General features: G+C 41.4%; 1 protein-coding gene across 1 annotated transcript; it reads right to left on the bottom strand.

The window, feature by feature from the left end:
- Window positions 1-854: 854 nt before the first annotated feature.
- On the bottom strand, window positions 855-23243 carry galr1a (galanin receptor 1a). The gene is made up of 3 exons (XM_048596069.1): window positions 22590-23243; window positions 13255-13320; window positions 855-1172 (listed from the first exon to the last, which is right to left on the bottom strand). Exons 1-3 carry the CDS (start codon window positions 23241-23243, stop codon window positions 855-857), a joined length of 1038 nt encoding a protein of 345 aa, XP_048452026.1.
- Window positions 23244-23408: the final 165 nt, after the last annotated feature.

Genomic DNA, 23408 nt, shown 5'->3' with positions numbered 1-23408 from the left:
TTTTCTTTTCTGAAGAAGGGTCTAGGCCCGAAACGTCAGCCTTCCTGCTCCTCTGATGCTGCTTGGCCTGCTGTGTTCATCCAGCTCTACACCTTGTTATCTCAGATTCTCCAGCATCTGCAGTTCCTACTATCTCTGAAACATCTTTCCAATCCACTTGTCTTGGATTTATCCATAAAGCTATGGATCAGAAAGGAGGGAAGAAAAAATGGGGGAACAAATTGGAAAAGACATTAAATGATAAGGTCAAAGGGAAACAATCAGAATATTTCAATTTCTATCTGATTTGGCTGTGGACAATTTCCGTTCATGATGTCAACTGTCTTATGTGGCCTATTGGCATATCATTCACAAAGTTGTAAGGCCTTTAAAGGTGGGCAATGCTAAAACTTTTACTCAGCTGTGCAGACAATCAAGAGTTAATGTTTCAATCTGAGGTCAGACATGAGATGAAATACTGAGAATGTTGTCGTTACTGTGCCAAATATGACAATTTGCCTTTTTCCTTGAGTAATGCACAATGTAAAGCATTGTGCTCTCACATCACATTAATTAGTGAATCTCAGTGTACTGTTGCTGTCCTAGTAAACATGCACAGTCATCTCTTCCTGCAGGTATCCTTTGAATGTCAAGGGCAAACTTTGTTCTGAATTCTACTCCCATGTTGTGCCTAATATCCTCCTGAACACTGTCACAGCTTCATGCTTGCTCAATACCTAGCATCATGCTCCAGAAAAATCTGCTATCTTTGGCTCCAGTAAGTCAATAGCCTGTTTGCACTAACATAAAATGCATGTATGGTGAATATTACAGTATTACCATCTCCCATGCTGCACCTCACCCAGATTTGCAACTCACACATTGGTACAGCTGGTAGATGGCATGACTTCAGACTGTGTTCGATATTCCTTGCCATCATTTAAGGGGGAGGTACTGCGGATCTTACATTTGAACACTTGCTGGTAGGACTTGCGGAAATTCTCCGAAAGGAAGGCATAAATGATAGGGTTGACGGAGGAGTTGCTGTAAGCCAGGCAGTGTGCGGCTATCCTGAAGGCAAAGGAGGCATCCGTGAGTGGGAAGCTACCAAACTCAGTCCACAGGTTGATCACATGGTTTGGCAGCCAGGAAATGCAGAAGACGACAATCACCACCAGCACCGTTTGGGCAGTCTGGAGGGAACAGGATAGATAAAGAAAGGAAACAATGAGCATTTGTTACTTGAGATCAATCAGTAAGTCCTTTAATTCTTTTTCTTCTATATCTACTGTTTCTTTTGTTGCTCATTGATACAGCTGTCTACAGCAACAACTTGCAAGCTTATAGAACATTTATTTGAGTAAAAAGGTCCTAAGGGCTTTCTAGGAGCATTATCAGGCTACATTTAATTCTAAGCTCAGGAGTTCTCTCCCTAAAGTTCTTTACCTCTTACTTCTCCTTTTAGCCATCCTGAAAGCAAAGGAGACTATCATTCCCACTATTTTTTCTTTATTGTGTACAGCGTGTTTGATGCATTGTAGATTCCTCTTGTTACACAGCCACACACATGCACATTAGAAGAAATGCTGGTTCGCCAATCCTGTTTGTTACATGCAAGAGTCACATGACCACACACAGCACCCAGCTTAAAGGAAACCTTGGTCTGGAGGTTTTACTGTGTTACAGGTACTGTATAATTCTAAGCTCTTGTCCCCTCTCTCTTTCTCTGGTTAAAGGAATTTTCTAAATCTGACTTTATGTTGCCTTCATCCCAGATGTTGATCCAAAACAGTATACACAATTGAAAGAAATGAAGAACTTGAATTTATGTAACATACCACCTCAGGGTGACTCAAAAGTATGTCACAGCCCTCTCTAAATCCTGAAGGCCTGAACATAAATTTAACGGCGGCCAGGTAGATAGGGGAGAAATGCAAGGAGGGTATTCCAGAACAAACTGTTCTTTGGTGAATCTCTGTTCTCTAGATTCTTTGATACCAAAGTAAAATACATATACAGAGAAGCCTGCCTTTTCTAAAGAAGGTTTTTGAAGTGCTGGTTCCAGCCTATGGCTCCACCAATCCCTGTTCTTCTTTGAACAGGATAATCATGTGTGGGAAATCATGTCTCACAAACCTGATTGAGTGTAATCAGCACGAATGCTATTAAATGCTTACTTAATCTCTATTTCACTAAAAAATATTGAAAGCACATTTGTCTAAAAAGACATCAAGCAGATTTTTCCACCCGATAACATTTAAACAGTTGATGGTAAGAGGAAGATTGGAGAACGAAAAAGGGCATTTATAGATGAAGGTATGTTGCATGGCTGAATATTAAATGAATACTTGCATCTGTCTTTGTCAAGAAAGAAGATGCTGCTCAGATCATAGTGAAAGACACTTGAAGGGTGTAAAATTGATAAGGAGGAAGTATTGGACAGGCTTTTTGTACTTAGAGGCACCAGGATGGGATGAAATGTATCCAAGGTTACTGAAAGAAGTGACATTGGAAATTGCAGAGACACTGACCTTCATTTTCCAACTTTCATAGACTCAGGAATGGTGATAGAGAACTTGACAATTCCAAATGTTATGCCAAGGTTCGAAGAAGGTGTTAAGGCCAGCCCAATAATTATATTCAGTTTAACTTCAGCGTGGGGAATGATTTTTGAAATAACAATTTGGAACAAAATTAATAGCCACATGGATAAATGTGGATTAATTAGGGAAAGCAGAATGGATTTGCTGAGACAAATTGTGTTTAACTAACTTTCGATTTTTTTTGACAAAGTAACAGAAAGGATTGATGAAAGTCATTCTGTTGCTGTGATGTGCACGGACTTCCCGAGACATTTGATAATGTTCCACAAAACAGACTTGAGAGAAAAGTTAGAGCTCATGGAATAAGGGACAGCAAAAACATGGATATGAATTTGGTTCAGTGACAGAATGCAGAAAATCATCCTAAATGATTGTTTTCAGTTCAGAGGAATATTTATTGTGGGATTTCCCAGGGATTGGTATTAGGAACTTTATTCTTCCTGTTATACTAATGATCTTTGGTGTGCAGGGTAAAATTAAATTTGTCAATGATACAAAATTTGAAATTATTGTGAACCAATGTTAATCAACTATTGTGAATCGTGAAGAATTTCAAAAGGACAGTCAGGTTGGTGGAATGTGTAGGTATTTGGCAGATGGAATTTAGTGCAGAAAATGTGAAGTGATTCACTTTAGTAGGAAGAATGCAGGCAGATATTGTAATATGAAGGGTGAAATTCTAAAGGGGGTGCAATAGGATGTGGACCTGTGTGTCTATCTGCACAAATTGTTGAAGGGATGACACAGTTCAGAGGGCAGTTAAAGGATACAGCAACCTGGACTATATCATTAAATACTTAGAGTAAAAAAGCAACAAAGTTGTGAAACAATTCATAAAAATGACCCCAGGAATAGGGAATTTCCATTCTGTAGAAAGGTTGGAGAAGTTGGACTTTTTTTTTGTGGAGGAGAGAATAGTCAAGAGGAGATTTGATAGAGGTAGTCATATGCAATTAGGGTTTGGACATAATAGATATGAAGAAATTGTTCTCACTGGTGGAAAGATTGATGTAGAAGGCACAGGTTTAGAATGATTCACAAAAGAAACAACGATGACGCCAGGAAAAATGTTTTCATGCAGTGATGGGTAGTATGTCAAATGCATTGCCTGAGAGGCTGGAAGGGAGCGAGTTACTTGCAGCTTTCAACAGGGAATTATATCATTATCTGAAAAAGAAGAAAAAAGCTCAGAACTACAGGGAGAGGGTGGAGTGTGGGATTAGGTGAATTGCTCCTTCAAAGAGCCTGCAGAAACACAATGGGCCAGATGGCCTCCTTCTGCGCTGTAACTATTCTGCGATTTCCCATGTAGTCTACAGATACCCTTTGGTGAAAGGGCATGGCAGAGGAAAGAGTACTTGGAACTGAGCATAAATGGGAGATTGCAGCACTCATTTGACACCTGCTATGCTATTTAAGAGTTTGACACAACAGCCAATGCCCTCTCTAAATCCTGAAGGCCTAAACATATATTTAATGGCGGCCAGGTAGATAGGGGAGAAATGCAAGGAGGGTATTCCAGAACAAACTGTTCTTTGGTGAATCTCTTTTTTCTAGATTCTTTGATATCAAAGTAAAATACATATACAGAGAAGCCTGCCTTTTCTAAAGAAGGTTTTTGAAGTGCTGGTTCCAGCCTATGGCTCTACCAATCCCTGTTCTTCTTTGAACAGGATAATTATGTGTGGGAAATCATGTCTCACAAACTTGATTGCGTTTTTGAGGACATGATCAAAATGATAGATGAGGGAAGAGCAGTAGACGTAGTCCACATGGACTTTAGTAAAGCCTTTGACAAGGTTCCGCCTGGTGGACTACTTAGTAAAGTTAGATCACATGGGATTCGGGGAGGGCTTGCCAATTGGATACAAAAGTAGCTTGATGGGAGGAGTCTGAGGGTGGTGCTGGGGTCTTGATTTTTGGACAGGTGGCCTGTGACCAGTGGTGTTCCGCAGGGATGCGTGCTAGGCCCACTGTTGTTTGTCATTTATATAAAGAACAGGATGTTGGTGAGGCCACTTTTGGAGTACTGTGTACAGTTCTGGTCACCCTGCAGTAGGAAGAATATTATTAAATGGAAGAGGGTTCAGAAGAGATTTACCAGGATGTTGCTGGGACAAGGGTTTGAGTTATAAAGAGAGCCTGGATATGCTGGGATTTTTTTCGCTGGAGCATAGGAGAGGTTGAAGGCTAACCTTAGAGAGATTTATTAAACCATGAGGGGCTTAGATAAGGTGAATAACCTTAAAGTGTCTTTTCCCTAGGGTAGGGAAGTTCAAAACTAGAGGACATATTTTTAAGGTGAGCGGAGAAAAATTTAAAGGGACCTGAGTGGTTAATATTTGGAATGAACTGCCAGAGGAAGTGGTAAATACAGCTACAGTTACAACATTTAAAAGACATTTGGACAGGAACATGACTTGGAAGGGTTTAGAGGGATATGAGCCAAATACAGGCAAATGGGACTAGTTTACATTGGTAAACCTGGTCAGTATGGACAAGGTGGACTGAAGGGTCTGTTTCCGTGCTGTATGACTCTATGACTCTATAACTTAGGATCTAAGCACTGAATGAGGGACCAATAATTAAAAATCAGGATACACAAGAGACCAGAATGAGACAAGCACTGTGATCCTAGAATGTCATGGGACTGAAGGAATTGCAGAGATAGGAAGGGGTGAATATGGTATGGTGTTAGCTTTCATTAATAGAGGGATTGAGTTCAAGAGCCGTGAAGTTATGCTCCAGCTATACAAAACTCTGGTTCGGCCACATCTGGAGTATTGTATCCAGTTCTGGTCGCCTCATTACAGGAAAGATGTGGAAGCGTTGGAAAAGGTGCAGAGGAGATGTACCAGGATGTTGCCTGGAATGGAGGGAAGGTCTTACGAGGAAAGGTTGAGAGAGGTAGGCCTTTTCTCTTTAGAACGACGAAGGATAAGAGGTGACTTGATAGAGGTGTACAACATGATCAGAGGTATAGATACAGTAGACAGCCAGAGACTTTTTCCTAGGGTGGAGGTAGCTATTACGAGGGGACATAGTTTTAAAGTGAAAGGAGGTAGATATCGGGGAGACATCAGAGGTAGGTTCTTTACTCAGAGAGTGGTAGGGGCGTGGAATGCATTGCCGGAGAGAGTGGTGGAGTCGGCCTCATTAGGGGCATTTAAGCGGCTATTAGATAGGCATATGGATGATAGTATAAGGTAGGGGTGGAGGTTAGATAGACCTTAGGATTAGGGTAAAAGTTCGGCACAACATCGTGGGCCAGAGGGCTTGTACTGTGCTGTACTGTTCTATGTTCTATGAATACATAGAAGGATTTGAAATTAATATTGACAATGTTAAAACCAAGACTTTGCTTGACAGGAAGCCAATGTAGGTATTCTCGGTATTTGATCTTGCACCATATGATTGATAGGGGAACAGGACTTGTTGTGAGCTAAAACACAGGCAGTAGAGTCTGACATTTATGAAAGCTAGCAAATAGGTGGTAATGAATGAGCATCTGAAAAGCAGGCGATGCTGCACACAAAATAATAATGGAGAGGAGAAGAAATACAGTAAGCTCATATTTCTTCTTTCTCAGACCATAACTCAAGAATAAAGCTTGAACCAAGCAAAACTGTCATGAGCGTGAAGTACTCCACACACTCTTTAATGTGGTAAGGTATGGTTTAATCTTTAATACTCTTGATAACTAAAGTACGTTGCTTATAGCATTGAAACTGAAATTGATGTTTCTGTAAAAAGCACTCATAGCATCTGCCAAGAATGTTCCTTTTCACTTTAAAACGATAAAGCTTTTACATTCAGTGTTATGAACTGTTCCATTAGTACCTCACCAATGTAATATGTAACCAAGGAAACATTACTATTCCAGTACTTCTTTTGATCAGTATTGTGTTCACTGCTGTAGAGAAGTCTGTCTCTTTATCAATAATGCTTTGTCAGTATATTAAGAGTAGTATGAGGCTGTATCTAAGGTCAGGCATAAATTGAGGTTCAATACTATGATTGCAAAGCCTTGTTTTTTTTCTCACAGTCATTTACACTCAAAAAATCTGTAATTTGAAAAGTAGCAGCCTCAATATTTCCTGGATCACCATGGATTGGATCTTCTTCTCATCCTAATTTTGTGTCAGAACTGCTGCAATGGTGAGCTGATAATGAGGAGTCAATGGAACAATTGGGTTCTCAGTGAATAACTGGACCAATTTTCTGTCAGTTATTTAATTTAAGTGGTGGAGTACCGAATAGGGAATAGCATAGATTACAGTCAACTTAGATACAGAAAGAAAGAGATATTTTATTAAGAGGGCAAGAGAGGAGATACCAAAGAAAAGCAAGAAAAAATTAAATTTAAGTATGTTCAATTTGAAGGATGAACCCCTTGGAACAATTTCCTAGTTACAGGATTAGGAATCAATAGTTTTTTGTACTCTTTCTGGAATGAAGGTGTTGAGTGATTTTGCCAGAATATTTACCATTTTACTAAATGTGTCCTTACCTCATGAAATGCTACAAAGTTCAATTAATACGGAAAGGACAAATCCAGCAATTTCTTGGAGTTCACAGAGAATTTGATTACACAATCTCAGTAGTGCGATGTAAATTGTGCAGTAGCTTGTAATGATTCATGATCATAACTGTTCCATTTCCTCCTCCAAACCAGTGAATTACTCCGAAAATTGCAGTCAGTACCCAAAGAGGAGGAGCCCAACCCACAGGTAGGTGCTAGATCTCGCTCAGGCTAGTCTGGCAGGCCCCAGGAGTAGGGGTAGGATTGGCAGGGTAGTTGGGAGAGTAAATGCTGGAGGATCTGGGAAAGAATACATTGGGCAGGGGTTTTATGCCTCCAATGGGCATAGGGTGCCTGATCAGAAGACAACTGCCCATAGCCCACCCATGATGTTTTGTCCTGATGCCCTGGACACGTGGCAGCAGGCTCCCCCACAACGGATACAATACTGCAGGGCAGGTGAGAGAGGGTAAATAACTGCTGCCGTGACACTTAATTGTATAGCCGTCTTCCCCACCACCCAGCATCTGCCAACCTGCCCCCAGCAGGGAAATTCCAACCCTGGTACTAGTCATAGTGGCCATTTAATTATTACTTTCTGGCCTTTAGCGAAAGAAATCTACCATCCTTACCCGGTTCCCCACCAGCCTCTCAAGGTCAATTAAAGATGAGGAAGACAACGGCAACCTCCCATCTCATAAAACAAAGAATTTTGTCAAGATGGTTGACTCTATGTTAAGTATTGCCTGGGGTTGCTCAAGAACTCCACTCTGGTACGCCGTTCTATGCAGTTGGATCAGCGGGAGGAGAAGGTGCTCATTTTGCTGGTTTCTGTTTTCTATGGGCCTACTTCTTCATCAGCTGAGCTCTTCATTTCTACTCAGCTGCTCAACGTCCCTTCAAACAGTCAGCTTCCAAAGGTCACAGCCTTCAGCGGCTATCTCCCACTTATCAGTATCCGTGTCCACTATCTTCAGGTGAAGGTATGGAAGCCCAGAAGTTTACAACCTTGTGAACAGTTCACTGTACAGAAGGTCTTTGTGTTGTCAACCAATGAATGTGACTGAACCAGCATAAACACTGGCTTAGCAATGACTCTGTGCAATTGGCAAACATGAGGGGCTCTGTCCTGCCAAGGGGTGCTGAGGTTAGTTCTGAGTCAGAGAAGGTAGAAACAGTTTAGCTTTTTCTCCTGCTGTCCAGGGCTCACTGCCACAGGAGAGTACACTGGGAACTCAGTCTTGGTACAGTTTGATGTTCTCAATCAGGCTGCCATTGTTCCACACCTGCTTGCTCAGGCGTAACAGCCTCAGCTTTTGTGATCATTTCAGCATCAAGTGACAGATTACTAGTGATCGTGGAGCCTACATATGTGTCACTATCAACAATGCTATGAATATAGATAAATGGTAGTGTGGCAACATCCTGGACTATAACATGTGCTTTCCCATTGCAGATGGTCAAACCAAACACTTTACCAGTGTGAAAGCATTTACATTTGGAGCTGATAGTGTTCCTCAATATGGAATGGGAGTGTGACTTCATCACCGTAAAACAGTTCTCCAAGAAGAACTTAGCAGAATTTTGTCTTGAATATTAGACAGGAAAGGCTGAACAGCTTTCCATCAGTTCTGATATGTAAGTAAACATCCTCTGTAAATTATCTTTTTATTTTCTATTCATTTTGTGGGATGTGGGCATCGCTGGCTGGCCAGTATTTCTTGCCCTTCCCTAGTTGCCCTTGAGAAGGTGGTGGTGAGCTGCCTCTTGAACTATTGCATTCCTCCCGCTGTGAGCTATTAGGGAGGGAATTCCAGGATTTTGACCCAGCAACAGTGAAGGAATATATATAGAATATATATAAAAATATATTTCCAAGTCAGGATGGTGACTTGGAGGGGAACTTGGAGGGGGTGGTGCTCCCATATATCTGCTGCCCTTGTCCTTCTGGATGGAAGTGGTCGTGGGTTTGGAAGGTGCTGTCTCAGGATCTTTGGTGAATTTCTGCAGTGCATCTTGTAGATAGTACACACTGCTGCTACTCAGCGTCGGTGGTGGAGGGAGTGAATGCTTGTGGATGTAGTGCCAATCAAGTGGGCTGCTTTGTCCTGGATGGTGTCAAGCTTCTTGAGTGTTGTTGGGGCTGCACTCATCCAGGCAAGTGGGGAGTATTCCATCACACTCCTGACTTGTGCCTTGTGGATGGTGGACAGGCTTTGAGGAGTCAGGAGATGAGTTACTTGCCGCAGTATTCTCAGCTTCTGGCCTGCTCTTGTAGCCACTGTGTTAATGTGCTGAGTCCAGTTGAGTTTCTGGTCAATGGTAACCCCCAGGATGTTGATAGTGGGGGATTCAGTGATGGAACACCATTGAACGTCAAGAGGCAGTGATTAGATTGTCTCTTATTGGTGATGGTCATAGCCTGGCATTTGTGTGGCACGAATGTCACTTGCCATTTGTCAGCCCAAGCCTGAATATTGTCCAGATCTTGTTGCATGTGAACATGGACTGCTTCAGTATCTGTGGAGTCACGAATGGTGCTGAACATTGTGCAATCATCGGCGAACATCCCCACCTCTGACCTTACGATGGAGGGAAGGTCATTGATGAAGCAGCTGAAGATGGTAGGGCCTGACAACATATAGCAGCAGCAAAGAGAAGATTAAGTCAAAGACTGTTGGTGCTAGAACTGAGTCAAGATTGACCAGATTGCAAATTTTAAAGGGATTCTGATTTGCTTTGAAATAGCAAACTTTACCTGTTATGTTGCCCTGGAAGGAGGAGATCACACTAAGCAGCTTCAGTAGCAGCTAACATTCTGAAGAAGTTCTAAGGAAAAGTCATACCAGACATGAAAAGTTAACTTTATTTCTTTCCACAGATGCTGACTGACCTGCTAAATCTCTCCAACATTCTTTGTGTTTGTAGCCAATTTTCACCAGCAGCTTAAATAGTCTGTCTCTGTTCACATGACTGAATAGCTTGGTGAAATTGATGAAGGCAATACATATTGGTCTCCTTCGTTCATGGTATTTCTCTTGAAGCTTTTAGACTGAGAAGCTCATGTCAATTATAAATTGTTCTGAAACTTTCCTGTTCTGAAACTACACTGGGATTCGAGGTTGTGCATTCGGCCACAATGTGCAGGCTTACAAGGGCAACATGGGTAAATATATTTCCTACAATGCTAAGCAAGGCAATGACTCAATGGTTGGTGCAATCACTGCTATACCCCTGTTCTTTTACAGGGTCAAAATCATTGCACATCATGCATGGAGTGCTAATTTCCCATCTTTGATGAATTCAAGCAGTAAAGCATCACCACCTGGAACTTTGTTAATGGAAAACAAATTAACACCTTTACTAAGCTCTTCCACTGTGAATTTAATATCAGTTTTATTATTATAGGCAGGCTTTTACTAGCATCTAGAACTTCCCCGGTTAGAGTGTACACTCCAAAGTACATTATTCCACTTATCTTTCCAAATGTTTATTGCAGTTGGTGATGACCTCCACTACCTTTGTTTGCACTTAAGTTGCTATCTTCATTGACGGACTTGTTGCCTTTTTGATCCTGCCTTCATGGCTCTGACATTCACTGGGTCAAAGAACATTACAAATTTCAGGCAAAAATACAACTAGTAGTCACTGGCACACAGCCTAGCAACCTGCTGGACTTTAAGCGGGTCTTAGTGCATTCAGGGTCTTCTCATTCAGGTCTCTCTTGTAATTAATGGGAGTAGACCGCATGGCTTCAATGACAGGCTCCATCACAGTGATGTTAACTTCAAATCTGTCACTATTGCCTTCCAAATATTAAGAGTACAGTATTGTAGATGGTGTCCTGAGGTATATTCCATTTTGCTTCTATAAGCTCCTATATGCAAATTCCAGAAATATCTAATCAATGGAGCTAAAAAACTTGGTTTTTATTTGGATAGGCAAAATGAGTGACATTAATATGAAGAAAGAATTTATTGTTTTTGAAAAAAAACTTTGAGATTACTTTCTGTTTAAATGCTGACTATACCAGTGATCCCCACACTCTGTGAATGAGTAACAATGTAAGTATTGTGTCATGTGGAGGTGCTGGCATTCAGATATATACAAAATTTGTTCAGGTGGGTGTTATAAAACATTAACTGACAATGTTTGAAAACTAATGTTATGTTCTCCCAATTTCTTAGTTATTATTCCTCACCCAGCCAACACCGCCAAAATAGAAACGAGTTGCTCATTTATTCACTTGCCATTTATGGGGCTTTACATGGAAATGGAGAGTTACAACTGTCTACACAATTGTAACAGATTTTAAAAGTAATCCATTGGTTACGAAGTGGATGTCTGAGGATAGGATGGGACACTGTGTAAATGGGAGTCATTTTTTTCAAGTGCTTAATTCCTTCCTTAAGATAATGATTGCCTCATCTGAACATCCACTTGGATGATGTCATGATTTCTTACCTTGATACTTGTCCTGAAAGAAAGTGTAGTTGGTGCAGAATTCATTCAAAGAACAAAGATCAAGATGCTATTCACAGGACAGAAGGGGGTGTACACTGAAGGATTTTCTGCATGGTGAGGACATCAGAGCAAAATGACCAGCAAAATACACAAAGATGCACTTCAATGATGCTTGCAAGTGTGACAAGAAGGCCCTAAACATGGATTCTCACACATGGAAGACATTCACTGAGAACAGAGGAAAGTGGCAACATCACCTAGAGAATGACATGTGCCACTAAGGTGATTAAGTGCTTTCAGTGGCTTGGCAACTAGTATCAACATTGCACCAACCAACAACTCATAATAATACCTCGTAACCACTTCATGTGTGGCAAATGGGCAGAACATGACTTTCCTGGATTGGTCTCTGCAGCCATTCACACATATGAAGATGCCCTGTCCTCCTGTCCATATGTAACTTGTTACATTCCTCCGACAGCTCTTGACTAACATTTGTCTCAGCGTTCATCACTGTTATTTCTTACCATAATTCCTAGCTGTTAGCCCGTTTATTATATGAGGTTAGCTACGCTATGTGGATTATCTGTTTCACTTTTTTAAATGTGGAGTAACCTTCAGCACATTTGAGTGCTTTGGTGCATGTTTTCTTCCAGAAGATCAGAAATCACACAACACCAGGTTATAGTCAACAGGCTTATTTGAAAACACAAGCTTTCGGAACCTTGCTTTTTCTCCAGGTGTTAGTGAGGTGGTATCAGACACAGAATCTATAAATAAAAGATCAAAGGGTCACACCACTGATGAGGATGTATTAAACAAACCTAATATGCTATTACATCTTTAATCAGTTAAAAGGTTTTAATTGATTAATATATATATATCGCTGAATTCCTTTCAAGTCAGAGTCCTGAAAGAACTAAAGGTTTTGTCAATGTAAAGAAGAGGTGACATTTTAGATCAAACAATGCATGTTAGGTGTGAGGCCTTGTTTAGAACTTTTTTAGAATCTGTTTCTGTTTTGGTTTGGAGTCAGACTGGTTTTATTTCTAAAGTAGGAATTTATAAAATGCCACATTGACTGACTATAAATTGTGTGCTTTTTGAACAAAATAGAACATATCTGTAAATACAAATTCATCCCACAGATTTACATGTGTGTGTGTGTGTGTGTCGCCCAAGGGTGGAATCAAGCCTGTGTCCCTGGGACTGTGAGGAAGCAATGCTAACCACTGAGCCACCATGCCGTCTTATTGTCCACTAGGTATTGGTCTATGCACACTGATAAAATTGTTTCAACTCCAATGAGTCAACTCAATAAAATAATGAATGCTATACTCTTTCAACAACAACTTGCATTTATGCAGCACTTTGAACATGGTGAAACATTCCAAGGATTTCCACAGGGCTGTTAGAAAGCAAAATTTAACTCTGGGTCACATAAGAAGAAATGAGGACAGTATGGTCAAAAAGGTAGGTTTTAAGGACAGTCTTAGAGAGGCAGAGAGTATTGAGGTAGGAGGGATTAGAGAGGGAATTCTACAACTCAGGGCTGACAATTGAAGTCAGTATCACCAATGGTGAAATGATTAAAATGGGGACTGCACAAGAGGCTAGATTTGGAGGAGCACAGAGATCGCAAAGGATGTAGTACTGGAAAATGCAATTTTTATGCAATTAGCTTACCTTTTTCTTAGATGTTTCTGATTTCTTCGACATATTGCGCAATTTTTTGTGCAAGTGATTCAGCACCTGAAAGTAATACAATGTTACCATAAAATTGCTGAATAGTCTGCAATCAACACAAGTATTTTGTTTTACTTATTTTTTTCCAAAAAAGTACTAAATTTGCAATAAAAATTGAAAATGCTGCAAGTAGTTAACAGGTCACACATCATAGGGAGGGACAAAACATTTCAGGCTGGGTGACCTTCAGAATTGGAAGACGTTAGTAATTTAACAATTTGTAGGCAAGGATAGAGTGAAGGGAAATTGTTTTCCCATTACTTAGATACTGAAACAATCCATGCACATATGCACCAAGACCTAGATGACATTACCATCACTGAATTCCTCCGCTATCAACATCCTAGGGGTTACTATTGACTAGAAACTTGAGTGAACTAACTAGATAAATACCTTGGCTACAAGGATAGATCAGAGGCGAGGATGTCTGAGGCATGTAATGCACCTTCTGTTACCCCAAAACCTGTCTATCATCAACATGGCAGAAGGCAGGAGTGTGACAGAGTACATTTGAATACCATTTACATGTTGCACTGCAGCAACTTACTTCGGCATCTTCACAGCACCTTCCATGTTGTATGAGCACTCTGCTCATCAAATTCCATTAGCAGGTTTTTATTCTGGAGCTGCCCATAGATCTGTGCTAAACAATGTAGATTATTTGCCCTCAACCGTTGCATTTTTGGTGAAACCAACTTGATTTTTTTCCTGGAACAAAAACAAAATTGCTGGAAAAGCTCAGCAGGTCTAGCAGCATCTGTGAAGGAGAAAAAAGAGTTAACGTTTTGGGTCCGGTGACCCTTCCTCGGAACTGGGGAAGGGTCACCGGACCCAAAATGTTAACTTTGTTTTCTCTTTCACAGGTGCTGCCAGACCTGCTGAGCTTTTCTAGCAACTTTGTTTTTGTTCCTGATTTACAGCATCCGCAGTTCTTTTAGTTTTTATTATGATTTTTTTCCTATTTGAGGAGTGCATCTTTCTCGGCTTGATCTCTGAAAAAGTTGCTGAGGATTTTCCTGGGAAGATAGGAATTCAAATATTCTGGTTGAATGTTTCTCTTCCCAGTCATCTCAGCATTTAGGATCAGACTTCAATTTGTTCACCAATCGTTGTTTCACTTTTGAGTTATATCAATTATGGGTTTGTCAACTAACTCAAATAGATGTACAGTTCATTGTTTATCTTATTGCTTGTGTTTCCTTGAGAGTTTATTTGATTATTGCAGTCCAAATTCTCTTCAATGTTGACAACAATGGAAAACATGATTATCAGTTCAACATAGTCGTAGTTTTCCATTTTGCTGATGGTGTGAAACAAATTTCATATACCAACGCAACTGATCTCAATGCATTCTGTTTTCTGTTTGGATTTTGCCATTAGTCGACACCAGCCAATGAAATCTTCTATCAGTTGTCTCTTGACCAGTTGCTGTATAACCAGCTGTTCTTTAACTGACTGTTCCTTTGCCCATTGTTCCATAGCTGGCTGATCCTAGACCATCGTTTCAGGATGCTAACTAGTTTAGTTAACTTCTGACACTTGAAGAAGATGGAGGTCAAAACATGGTTTCATACTCAATCGCAAAAATTTTAAATTCTAAACTTAGTGGATGACAAAACAAGACTCCCACTAGTGAATGGTAACAGGCCATTTTGCATGGATTATCGCTCATTATTACCTTCTTTACTGCCTATGTTTGTCTCATAGATATGCTGCTTCCCGTTCTCCCACCCATCAGATAGAAAGTATGGAGCACGCACTGCTGACATGAAAGTCCAAGCAATTACCTGGCAACTCCAGCTCACTGCTTGTTCCTCCAGAACTTCACCTTGCTCACCAGCCACCAATATCTCAGGGTATATTCCACGGGCAATGATCAAGAACCCCATGTCTGTGCACATTAGCATCCAATACAATCTATCCTCATTGCATCATCATGACACATCTCCCATCCATTTACAATATGCATCTGCATTTCAATGCTGCAGTCTAGAACTCAAAGGCACCTTTCATTGCTATCCTGTTGCCAGGCTACTTTACACCAATGACAGGCATCTGACTCATTGTTTGAACTCGGGTGCACCTCACTATTTCTTGATTGCTCACTTAACACTCACTCACTCTGTCCCTACTTTGATGCTCAGCCTTGCTCAGCCATGCCTTGTCTTGCCTTTTGGTGACTTATCCACTAAACAAGAGCATAAAGGCTCATAGTGCTTCTATCCTGAATTGCCTTTTAGCTCAGACCAAAAGCCAGGCAGCTTGTTATGGTCGCCAGCAGTCATCAATCAAGGGGATGGACATTTTATGGTATTGTGTTACATTAATCGCACACCTGGACCATATAGCAGCCACAGTACACAGCAAACACTCTGCACATGTTTCAAGCAAACAGCCATGTCTCACAGTCTAAGGGGAGTAGTCTTCAGAAAGGTCCAGCAAGACACCTTTCAGGCAGGGAGTTGGTACAGTAAGTCAAGGCTAGCCTCTAATATTAGTCCAGGGGTTTGGGCATGGTCAGTCAACTCACCAATGTGGTCAGGGTCAGGGGAGTCTCGACATTTACAATCCAAGGAGTGGGCTACAGTCAGCTCTGTGGGTCCAATGTAATCAGTCCAGGGAATCGCAGGAAATGTGCAGATATAATTTAGAAGTTTGGTCACTCAATGTTCAGAGCTTTCTGGCTAAGTCACTCATGGGGGTCGCCCATGGTCTGTCCTTGGGGTTACTAAAGTGGGGGCTATCAGGAGCCTTTTTTGTGGGAGGGAAGCTGGGAAACTTTTTTGTGGGGATTGGAGGCAGCACATTTGGGGACTAGAGTTGTGCAAGAGGTCAATTCAAGATACAATGGGGGAGACAGCAGTGAATGAAGGAAAAGAAAGTAATGAGGGAGAGGGAGTCATCGACAGTCAGTGGTTCCCTGGCTTTGATAGGGGGACAGTGCACAGATCCTAAATAGACAGGCTGAGTGGGGACTAAATCTTTTATTCAGTCATGAAATGTGGGTATCCCTGGCTGAGCCAGCACTTATTGCACATCCCTAGTTGATCTTGACAGGGTGGTAGTGAACTGTTTTCATGAACCATGGCAGTCTACATACTGTAGGTAGACCCACAATGCTGTGAGGGAAGGGAGTTACAAGACTTTGACCCAATGACACTGAAAGAACAGCGATATATTTCCAAGTCAGGATGGTGAGTGGCTTGGAGGGGGACTTGCAGGTGGTGATGTTCCATGTATCAGCTGCCTTTGCCCTTCAAGATGAAGTGGTCATGGGTTTGAAAAGTGCTGTCTGAGGGGCTTTGGATAATTTCTGCAGTGCATCTTGTTGATAATGCACACTGCTGCTTCTGAGCTTTGGTGGTGGAGGCAGTGAATGCTTGTGCAGAAGTTCAAAATCAATGGGGTTGTGGGGTTGACAGAGAGAACGACCAAGAAAAATATTTACATTTTGGGGTTGACCAATATTAAAAGGCTGAACCTAAGATTCACTGCATGAAGAACAATTCCTAAAATTAACAAGTGCAAAATGAAGATGAAATTGGCTGTGAGCACATCCAGAGTGAATGGAAATATGTTGTTTCTTTCAATGAGGGAGAGGGATTTGCTTTTGAGTAATGTAATACCATTCAAAGGGTAATTGCATTACACAGACATTACATATCCACAGACTCTGAGACTGCTGGACCAGAGTGTCCTTGACGGCCTCAGCCTGTCTATGGAGGCAGCCAAACAGGCAGACGCTTGAGAAAGCAGGGTCCCAATAGCATTGCTGAGTTCTGCAGCTTTTGTCAGTTTGTCCAGGGTCTCAATGAACCTGCCATCTGCTGCTGTGCCTACTTCGACATGCCACAATTTGCCGACACCATGGTGTGTTCTCCTGCCTGAGGCTGAGCAGGTGCCAGATCTCCAGCAGTCCTCTGAATGCCAGCAACCTGCGGCAATTCTTCCTCAGCCAGCTGTGGAAATGTGGTTGTGACATGCTCACCAGCGTGTGCTCCCTACTTTAATCCAGCTAAAGTACCCATCAAGGTGTCAGTATCTGAGTTGGTGGGGGTGCGGGAGATAGCCTTTCCAGAGCATCCTCTGAAGTATCTGAGATGGAGCAGGAGATGTCTTATGGGGCCCAGATTTTGACTGTGGATATTGCAGTAATGCTATTGGTATCTGCATCGAGTCAAGACAGAGAATGCACCACCAACAAAAATTAGAAGTTATGGTATGTTAACAGTACATTCAAGGTGGGGATAATAAGACAGTGACACAACAAAGGACAATGCTTCTTTTTTGATTGCCCTGATATGGGTGGCTCAGCATCTCCATAGGATCAATCCTCCGTGATGGGCCCTATTCTTTTGGAATGAGAGTAAGATAGTGATTAGGTGAGGTGAAAGAGGGTGGCACAGCTGTTAGTGTTATAGTTGCAGGTAGAAAGCTGGTGATGTGTTGCAAGTGAGTGAGTAGACAGTGCAAAGGCTATGCAGGGTTAGTACAATGATGATTTGGGGTGGGGCAGAGTGAGTGAGGGAAGATGCTGCATGCAATAGTGAGAGTGGTAGAACATGGGCCTTGGTGTGGGTACAATAGCTGAGATACAGTAACTATGAGGTAGCAAGAGAGAAGATGGTGGCACTCACACTGATGGAGAACACTGAGTATCCTTCTGGACCTCTGATACCTCACTGACCCATGTGGCAACCTAGAAAAGTTGTCAGGCTGTGTTGAAGTGGGCTCTGCTGCTGGTCCTGAGGGAAGAGGACTGTTCTGCACCACCCCATCACCAGGGCTTTCAGTTCCCTGACCTCAAAGCAGGTCACCAATTTCTCCTTGTCTGCCAGTGCCTGGCCAAACATCTCAAATCTTAAAGAGTGGCTGCAGACTGCCAGGTAAAGTGAGTGGGAGAATTGGGCTAGCTTCAGACAGATGGGGTGCCATTGGGATGCAGTACCTAGACAATGAGGTGAGTTTGAGATGAAAACATGAGAAAACAAACTAATCCTCCCAGACAGAAACCTTCTATGAAACTCAGCAAGAAATGACACATAGCTGATTTCTGATTAGATTTAGTCCAGGTCCATGTTTGGTTAATCATCTGAGATCCTAAGCTCTATCCACAAGTCCACATGATATTAATATGATGGATGGTGCTTAAAGCACCCCTCAGTATTAACTCTTTTAACCCCTTACAGCTTTATACAACATTCTAAACCTGCAATCTCTACATGGAAGAATGAGGATAACAGATACATGGGAAAATACCTACTGCAAGTTCCCATCCAGGCTATACATTATTGTAAACTTGGAACAATACCATGGTTCCTTCACTGTCTCTGGGTCAAAATCCTGGAACTCCTCTGTTAACAACACTGTGGGTGTACCTACACTAAATGGACTACAACTATTCAAGGAGGAAGCTCACGGAAGTATAAACAAGAGATAGACAGTAAATGTTGACCCAGCTAGAAATATTCACATTGCATAAACAAATGCCATTTAATCATTCCTGCTCTTTACCCTATCACAGTCTTTCCTCTATACTCCATCTTCCTGACTTGGCATTTGCTTAGGAACAGCTTTAATATAAGATTTCCACTACTTGCATAGAATCATAGAATCCCTGCAGTGTGGAATCACACCATTCAGCCCATCAAGTCTATACTGTCCCTCCAAAGAGCACGCCATCCAGGCCCAAACCCCTAACCTGCATTTCCCATGGCTAATCCACCTAGCCTGCAGATTTCTAGACAATCCACCTGAATTGCTTTATCTCTTGACTGAAAACTGGAGCATCTGGAGGAAACCCACACAGGCACGGGGAGAATGTGCAAACTCCTTACAGTCACCCAAGTGTGGAATCAAACCTAGGTCCCTGGTGGCATAAGGCAGCGATGCTAACAACTAAGCCACAGTGCCATTTGGCATTTCTTTACTTGAATTTTCCTTCAAAATCCTGGCATTTTTTTCTAATGTTTAAACCTTTTGACAAGTGAAACTGGAGCTTGGCTAGCGACTGGCATAAAGTAAGCAGAAAACATTACATCTGGTACACTTCCAAAACCAAATAAAACCACCATTCTGAACGCTGCACGTAGAACACAACAAATAAGTAACTACAAAAATCATATCACCTTGTTTGTGCCTATATTTTATATCAAAACCCAAGCCTAAATAACAGCATTAAAACTTTGATGACACAATTTTCAAATAAAAGAACTGGGGAAATTACAAGATTGAAAATTGTTACATGATGTATAATAAGAATATTGCTAATAAATATTCTGCATTTAAAAAAATCTTTGTGTTCATATGTGTTTCTTTATATCATTGTATAGAAAAATGTTCATTAGGTAAGGAAAAATTAATATATTGAATTCAATTCCTACAGTGTCCCATATTTAGTATAATTGATACTGTTCTGAGCTATATGTAAGTTTCAATCTCTTGGCATACACAGAGGTGTACAGCTCTGGATAGGAGATAGCAATTTCCACGAAAGAAAATGTAGACATGCAGATATGTTTCTCAGTGCAAATCAATGCAATTGTCTGGTAACCTGAGATCATAGTGCATAGATAAACTGAAGTATAAAGGATTGATGCAGTTGTAAGGCTGTACATTACTGAGATAGAGAATGCACAGTGATGCAACAATTTACATTTAAATGAAAATCTCTGTCCCTTTATTTCAGTGGATAGAAAACCTGTGGTTCCCAAACAATTTGAAATGTGAAACTAAATTAGTATTTTACAAGCTACTGTGCTAGTGATCTGAGAGAAGCAGTAGAAATCTGTAATCCTCTGAAGGTTTTTGATAGGATTGAATGGGAGGGACTGTTTCCATGGCAGGAGAGTGAGTTTCACAATGACAGAGATTTAAAAGCCAGGACAGAGATGAGAAGAAATATATATTTACAAAGTGAATTTTTATGATCTGAGTATGCTACCTGAAAGATTTTGTATTGGCTCATGTTTAAGTCCATTATGATTCATCTTCAGAACCACAAATGCAGCCAGACCGGATGAGTTTCTTCAACACTCTGCTTCTATTTCAAACGTCCAGCCTCTATAGCACTTTGTTTTTATAAAATGTGAAGTGTTCAGACTCCTGGTGAAATCAATTTTGTTCTGACGTCATAATGTTTCTCAAGATTGGTGATCAGAAATGTTTTTATCTGAACTTGATCAAGCTGGTTACCATCAAGTCACCTGAATACTGCAGCATAAATTTACAACAAAGGAAAGTAAATGTTCCCCTGGCAGTTTGTGATCATCACATCAACCCATACTACAACGAACTTTGCAATTCAGTAGATCAAATGAAACCAAGTTTTACAACTAACTTATTAATAATCTCACAGGAAATGAGTACAAAAGATGATTTCTAGTGCGTCTGCACTGACTGATCAGAGAAATTGCTGCCTTCTGGTGAGTAATTGATTTTGAAAGCAATCAAAATATTTCATCTTACTTCCTGCTGTAAGTGCTTGAAAGTCGATATTGGGGAAAATCCTGCAATCCAGGGGAAATATTGAATAATCCTGGATGATAGACAACCTAACCAAGTAGAAAGTTACATCTGCAGCTCTTCAACCATGTGACTTCATTTCAAATTCTAATGAAGATTCCTGCTAAACCAATGTCAACATTTTCCACTTTCCACACCAAGTATTCTTACTGGGTTCTGTGAATAGAGGGGCAGTTCACCGAAATATCAGCAGCAGTTCTCTGCACCTCGTTTAAGACTGATCACGTTCAAAAAATCATTTAATTTAGCATCCTTTGCACATGGAGAACGTGGTAGAGAAAGAAACAGAAAGACATTTATTTCATAGTTATAGCCTAGAAATGAAATGAGGAATATCAATGAAGATAAAGACTGATGAGAATGTGGAATAACTGATCATAGGAAGAGGATGAAGTCAATAGACAGATACATTTAGGAGGAGGGTAGAGAATCATATGAAGACTTATGAACATTAGATTTAGATTAAGAAAAATGGATGAAGTATCAAGTGGCATATGAATGCCACATGGGCTGCTTTGTGCCCTATGTCTAATGTGGTCCTGTGTATTTGGTTAGCTCATTCATTCTATCAACTTATTCTCAACAATTCGTTGCAAGTTTTTCATAAAATTAGTTTAGTTTGTGACTTTTTCTCAGAAGCTGTCAATCCATAAGCATTTTTTCTTCCAACAAAATCACCTTTTGTTTTACGTAAGTCTAATTAGACCTGTTCCTCACAGAAGGGTTTGAGCTTAAGGTCTTAACTACTTGGGTAAAATAGATCAGAATTTTTGTTTTTCATTTGTTATTCTTTCATAAAGATGGCAAGGCTGGCATCTATTGTCCACCTCTACCTGCCCTTGAGAAGGTAGTTGTGAGCTGCCTTCTTGAACCGTTGCAGGTGTAGGGACACCCAGAGCTCTGTAAATGAGGGCGTTGCAGGATGCAAACCCAATAATTAACATTATTAAACCTGCTCACATTGTCAAAAGAAATTGCTCACCTGCCCAACCACAAAAAGCTATGCAAACATTCGCACTTGTGTGTAGGTCTGTTCAGTTTAACAGGTATTGTACTAGCTGAAGCTTGTTATTTTCCTAAACTGCAATCCAAGCGGACCAAATCGTCACAACTAATCGTTGCTGCCCAACAAGAAGGCGTTCAGCAGATGGCAACTTTAGGATTGAGGTAACGATCGACAAAGGAACATGCCTCAGACGCAAACTTCAATGTCTGATTGTTTTCTTCACATATTCCCGTACAGAACCGAACTGCTTTAGTCACAGTATGTATACACACATATTTTTATGAATAAAACATATTTTTGAAATTAAAATAGTCTCAAATTCTAGTTGAAGTTACGAGATTGATGTTCACTTAACCTTTCCCCCCGGCGCAACGTATGTGTGTGTGTGTGTGTGTTTAATTTACAAGATCCAGCCAGCAAAGACATGGATTCCCAGCAGTCAGAATCATGTTATACGAGAAATCATCAAAGAGGGAAAAGTACCTTCACAGCAATACACCTTCCCCGCTTTCACTGCCCTACACCCCATGGAACGACCATTAAATCGGGATAAGTTTGACTTGGACTGTCTCAAAGTGTCTGGGCATGAGGAGAGATTGGGAAAAAAGTGCCGTGAATGACAAGGATTATTCCAACAGAATGAGTGAGTTCAATTCTACCAAGTGGCAATCACCATTTAAAACTGTTAACTATGGGCGGCAGTATCCTGCAGATGTGAAAGTCTTTTTTTGTTTACTGGCCTTACCTTGGCATAACAGTAGCAGATGAGAAGCAGGGGCAGTAGGTAGCCCACCACGAAAGTGGCCACCTTGTAGATCTGCCTGTGACTGAGGACAGTCCAGTTCTCCCAGCAGAAGGGACCCTGGTCCTTCTTGTGAACCAGCATGTGGTAATAAGCGACCGGCGAAGCGGTGGCTAGGGACAGGAGCCAGATGAAGATCACACTGAGGACGGCGTTCCTGGACACCCGAATGCAGGAGGACTTTCGCGAGTGAACAATAGCGATGTAACGGTCCACGGCCATGGCCGACAGGGTGAAGATGCTGACCAGCACCGACACGGTGAAGAAGTAGTGGACAAACTTGCAAATGAAGCCGCCGAAGATCCAGCGGGGCAGCACGTAGTAGGTGGCCTGGAAGGGGATGCAGAACAGCAGGTAGGAGAGGTCAGCGATGCTCAGGTTGAGGATGAAGATGTTAGTGGTGCTGAGCGTTTTGCCCGGTTTGCTGCGGGCCAGCACCGTGATAACCAGCGAGTTGCCCAGGACCCCGAGGCAGAAGATCAGGCTGAAGATAAAGAGGACAATGAAACTGTCGGCGCTGATCTGCTGCTGCTCTCCTGCGGCCGGGTTCCCTGCCGTTGTGTCATTGGTCTCTATACTGCTTTGGTTCTCATCCATATCGACCAACAGCAATTAAACTGTAACAATCAAACACATTACATGGACATTGAGTACATTTGCAAAGTAAAGATTGCTCTAGAGTTAGCGCAATTGAATGACTTGCTTCAAAATCGAATGACCCTTCAAACCCGGTTCCCTAAATCCTTTAATCAACACATCCCC

The sequence above is a fragment of the Rhincodon typus genome, chromosome 4 (assembly GCF_021869965.1).
Source record: "Rhincodon typus isolate 14 chromosome 4, sRhiTyp1.1, whole genome shotgun sequence".
Lineage (NCBI taxonomy): Eukaryota > Metazoa > Chordata > Chondrichthyes > Orectolobiformes > Rhincodontidae > Rhincodon > Rhincodon typus.
The sequence above is the reverse complement of the archived record's forward strand: the minus strand, read 5'-3'. Positions and strand labels throughout refer to the sequence as shown.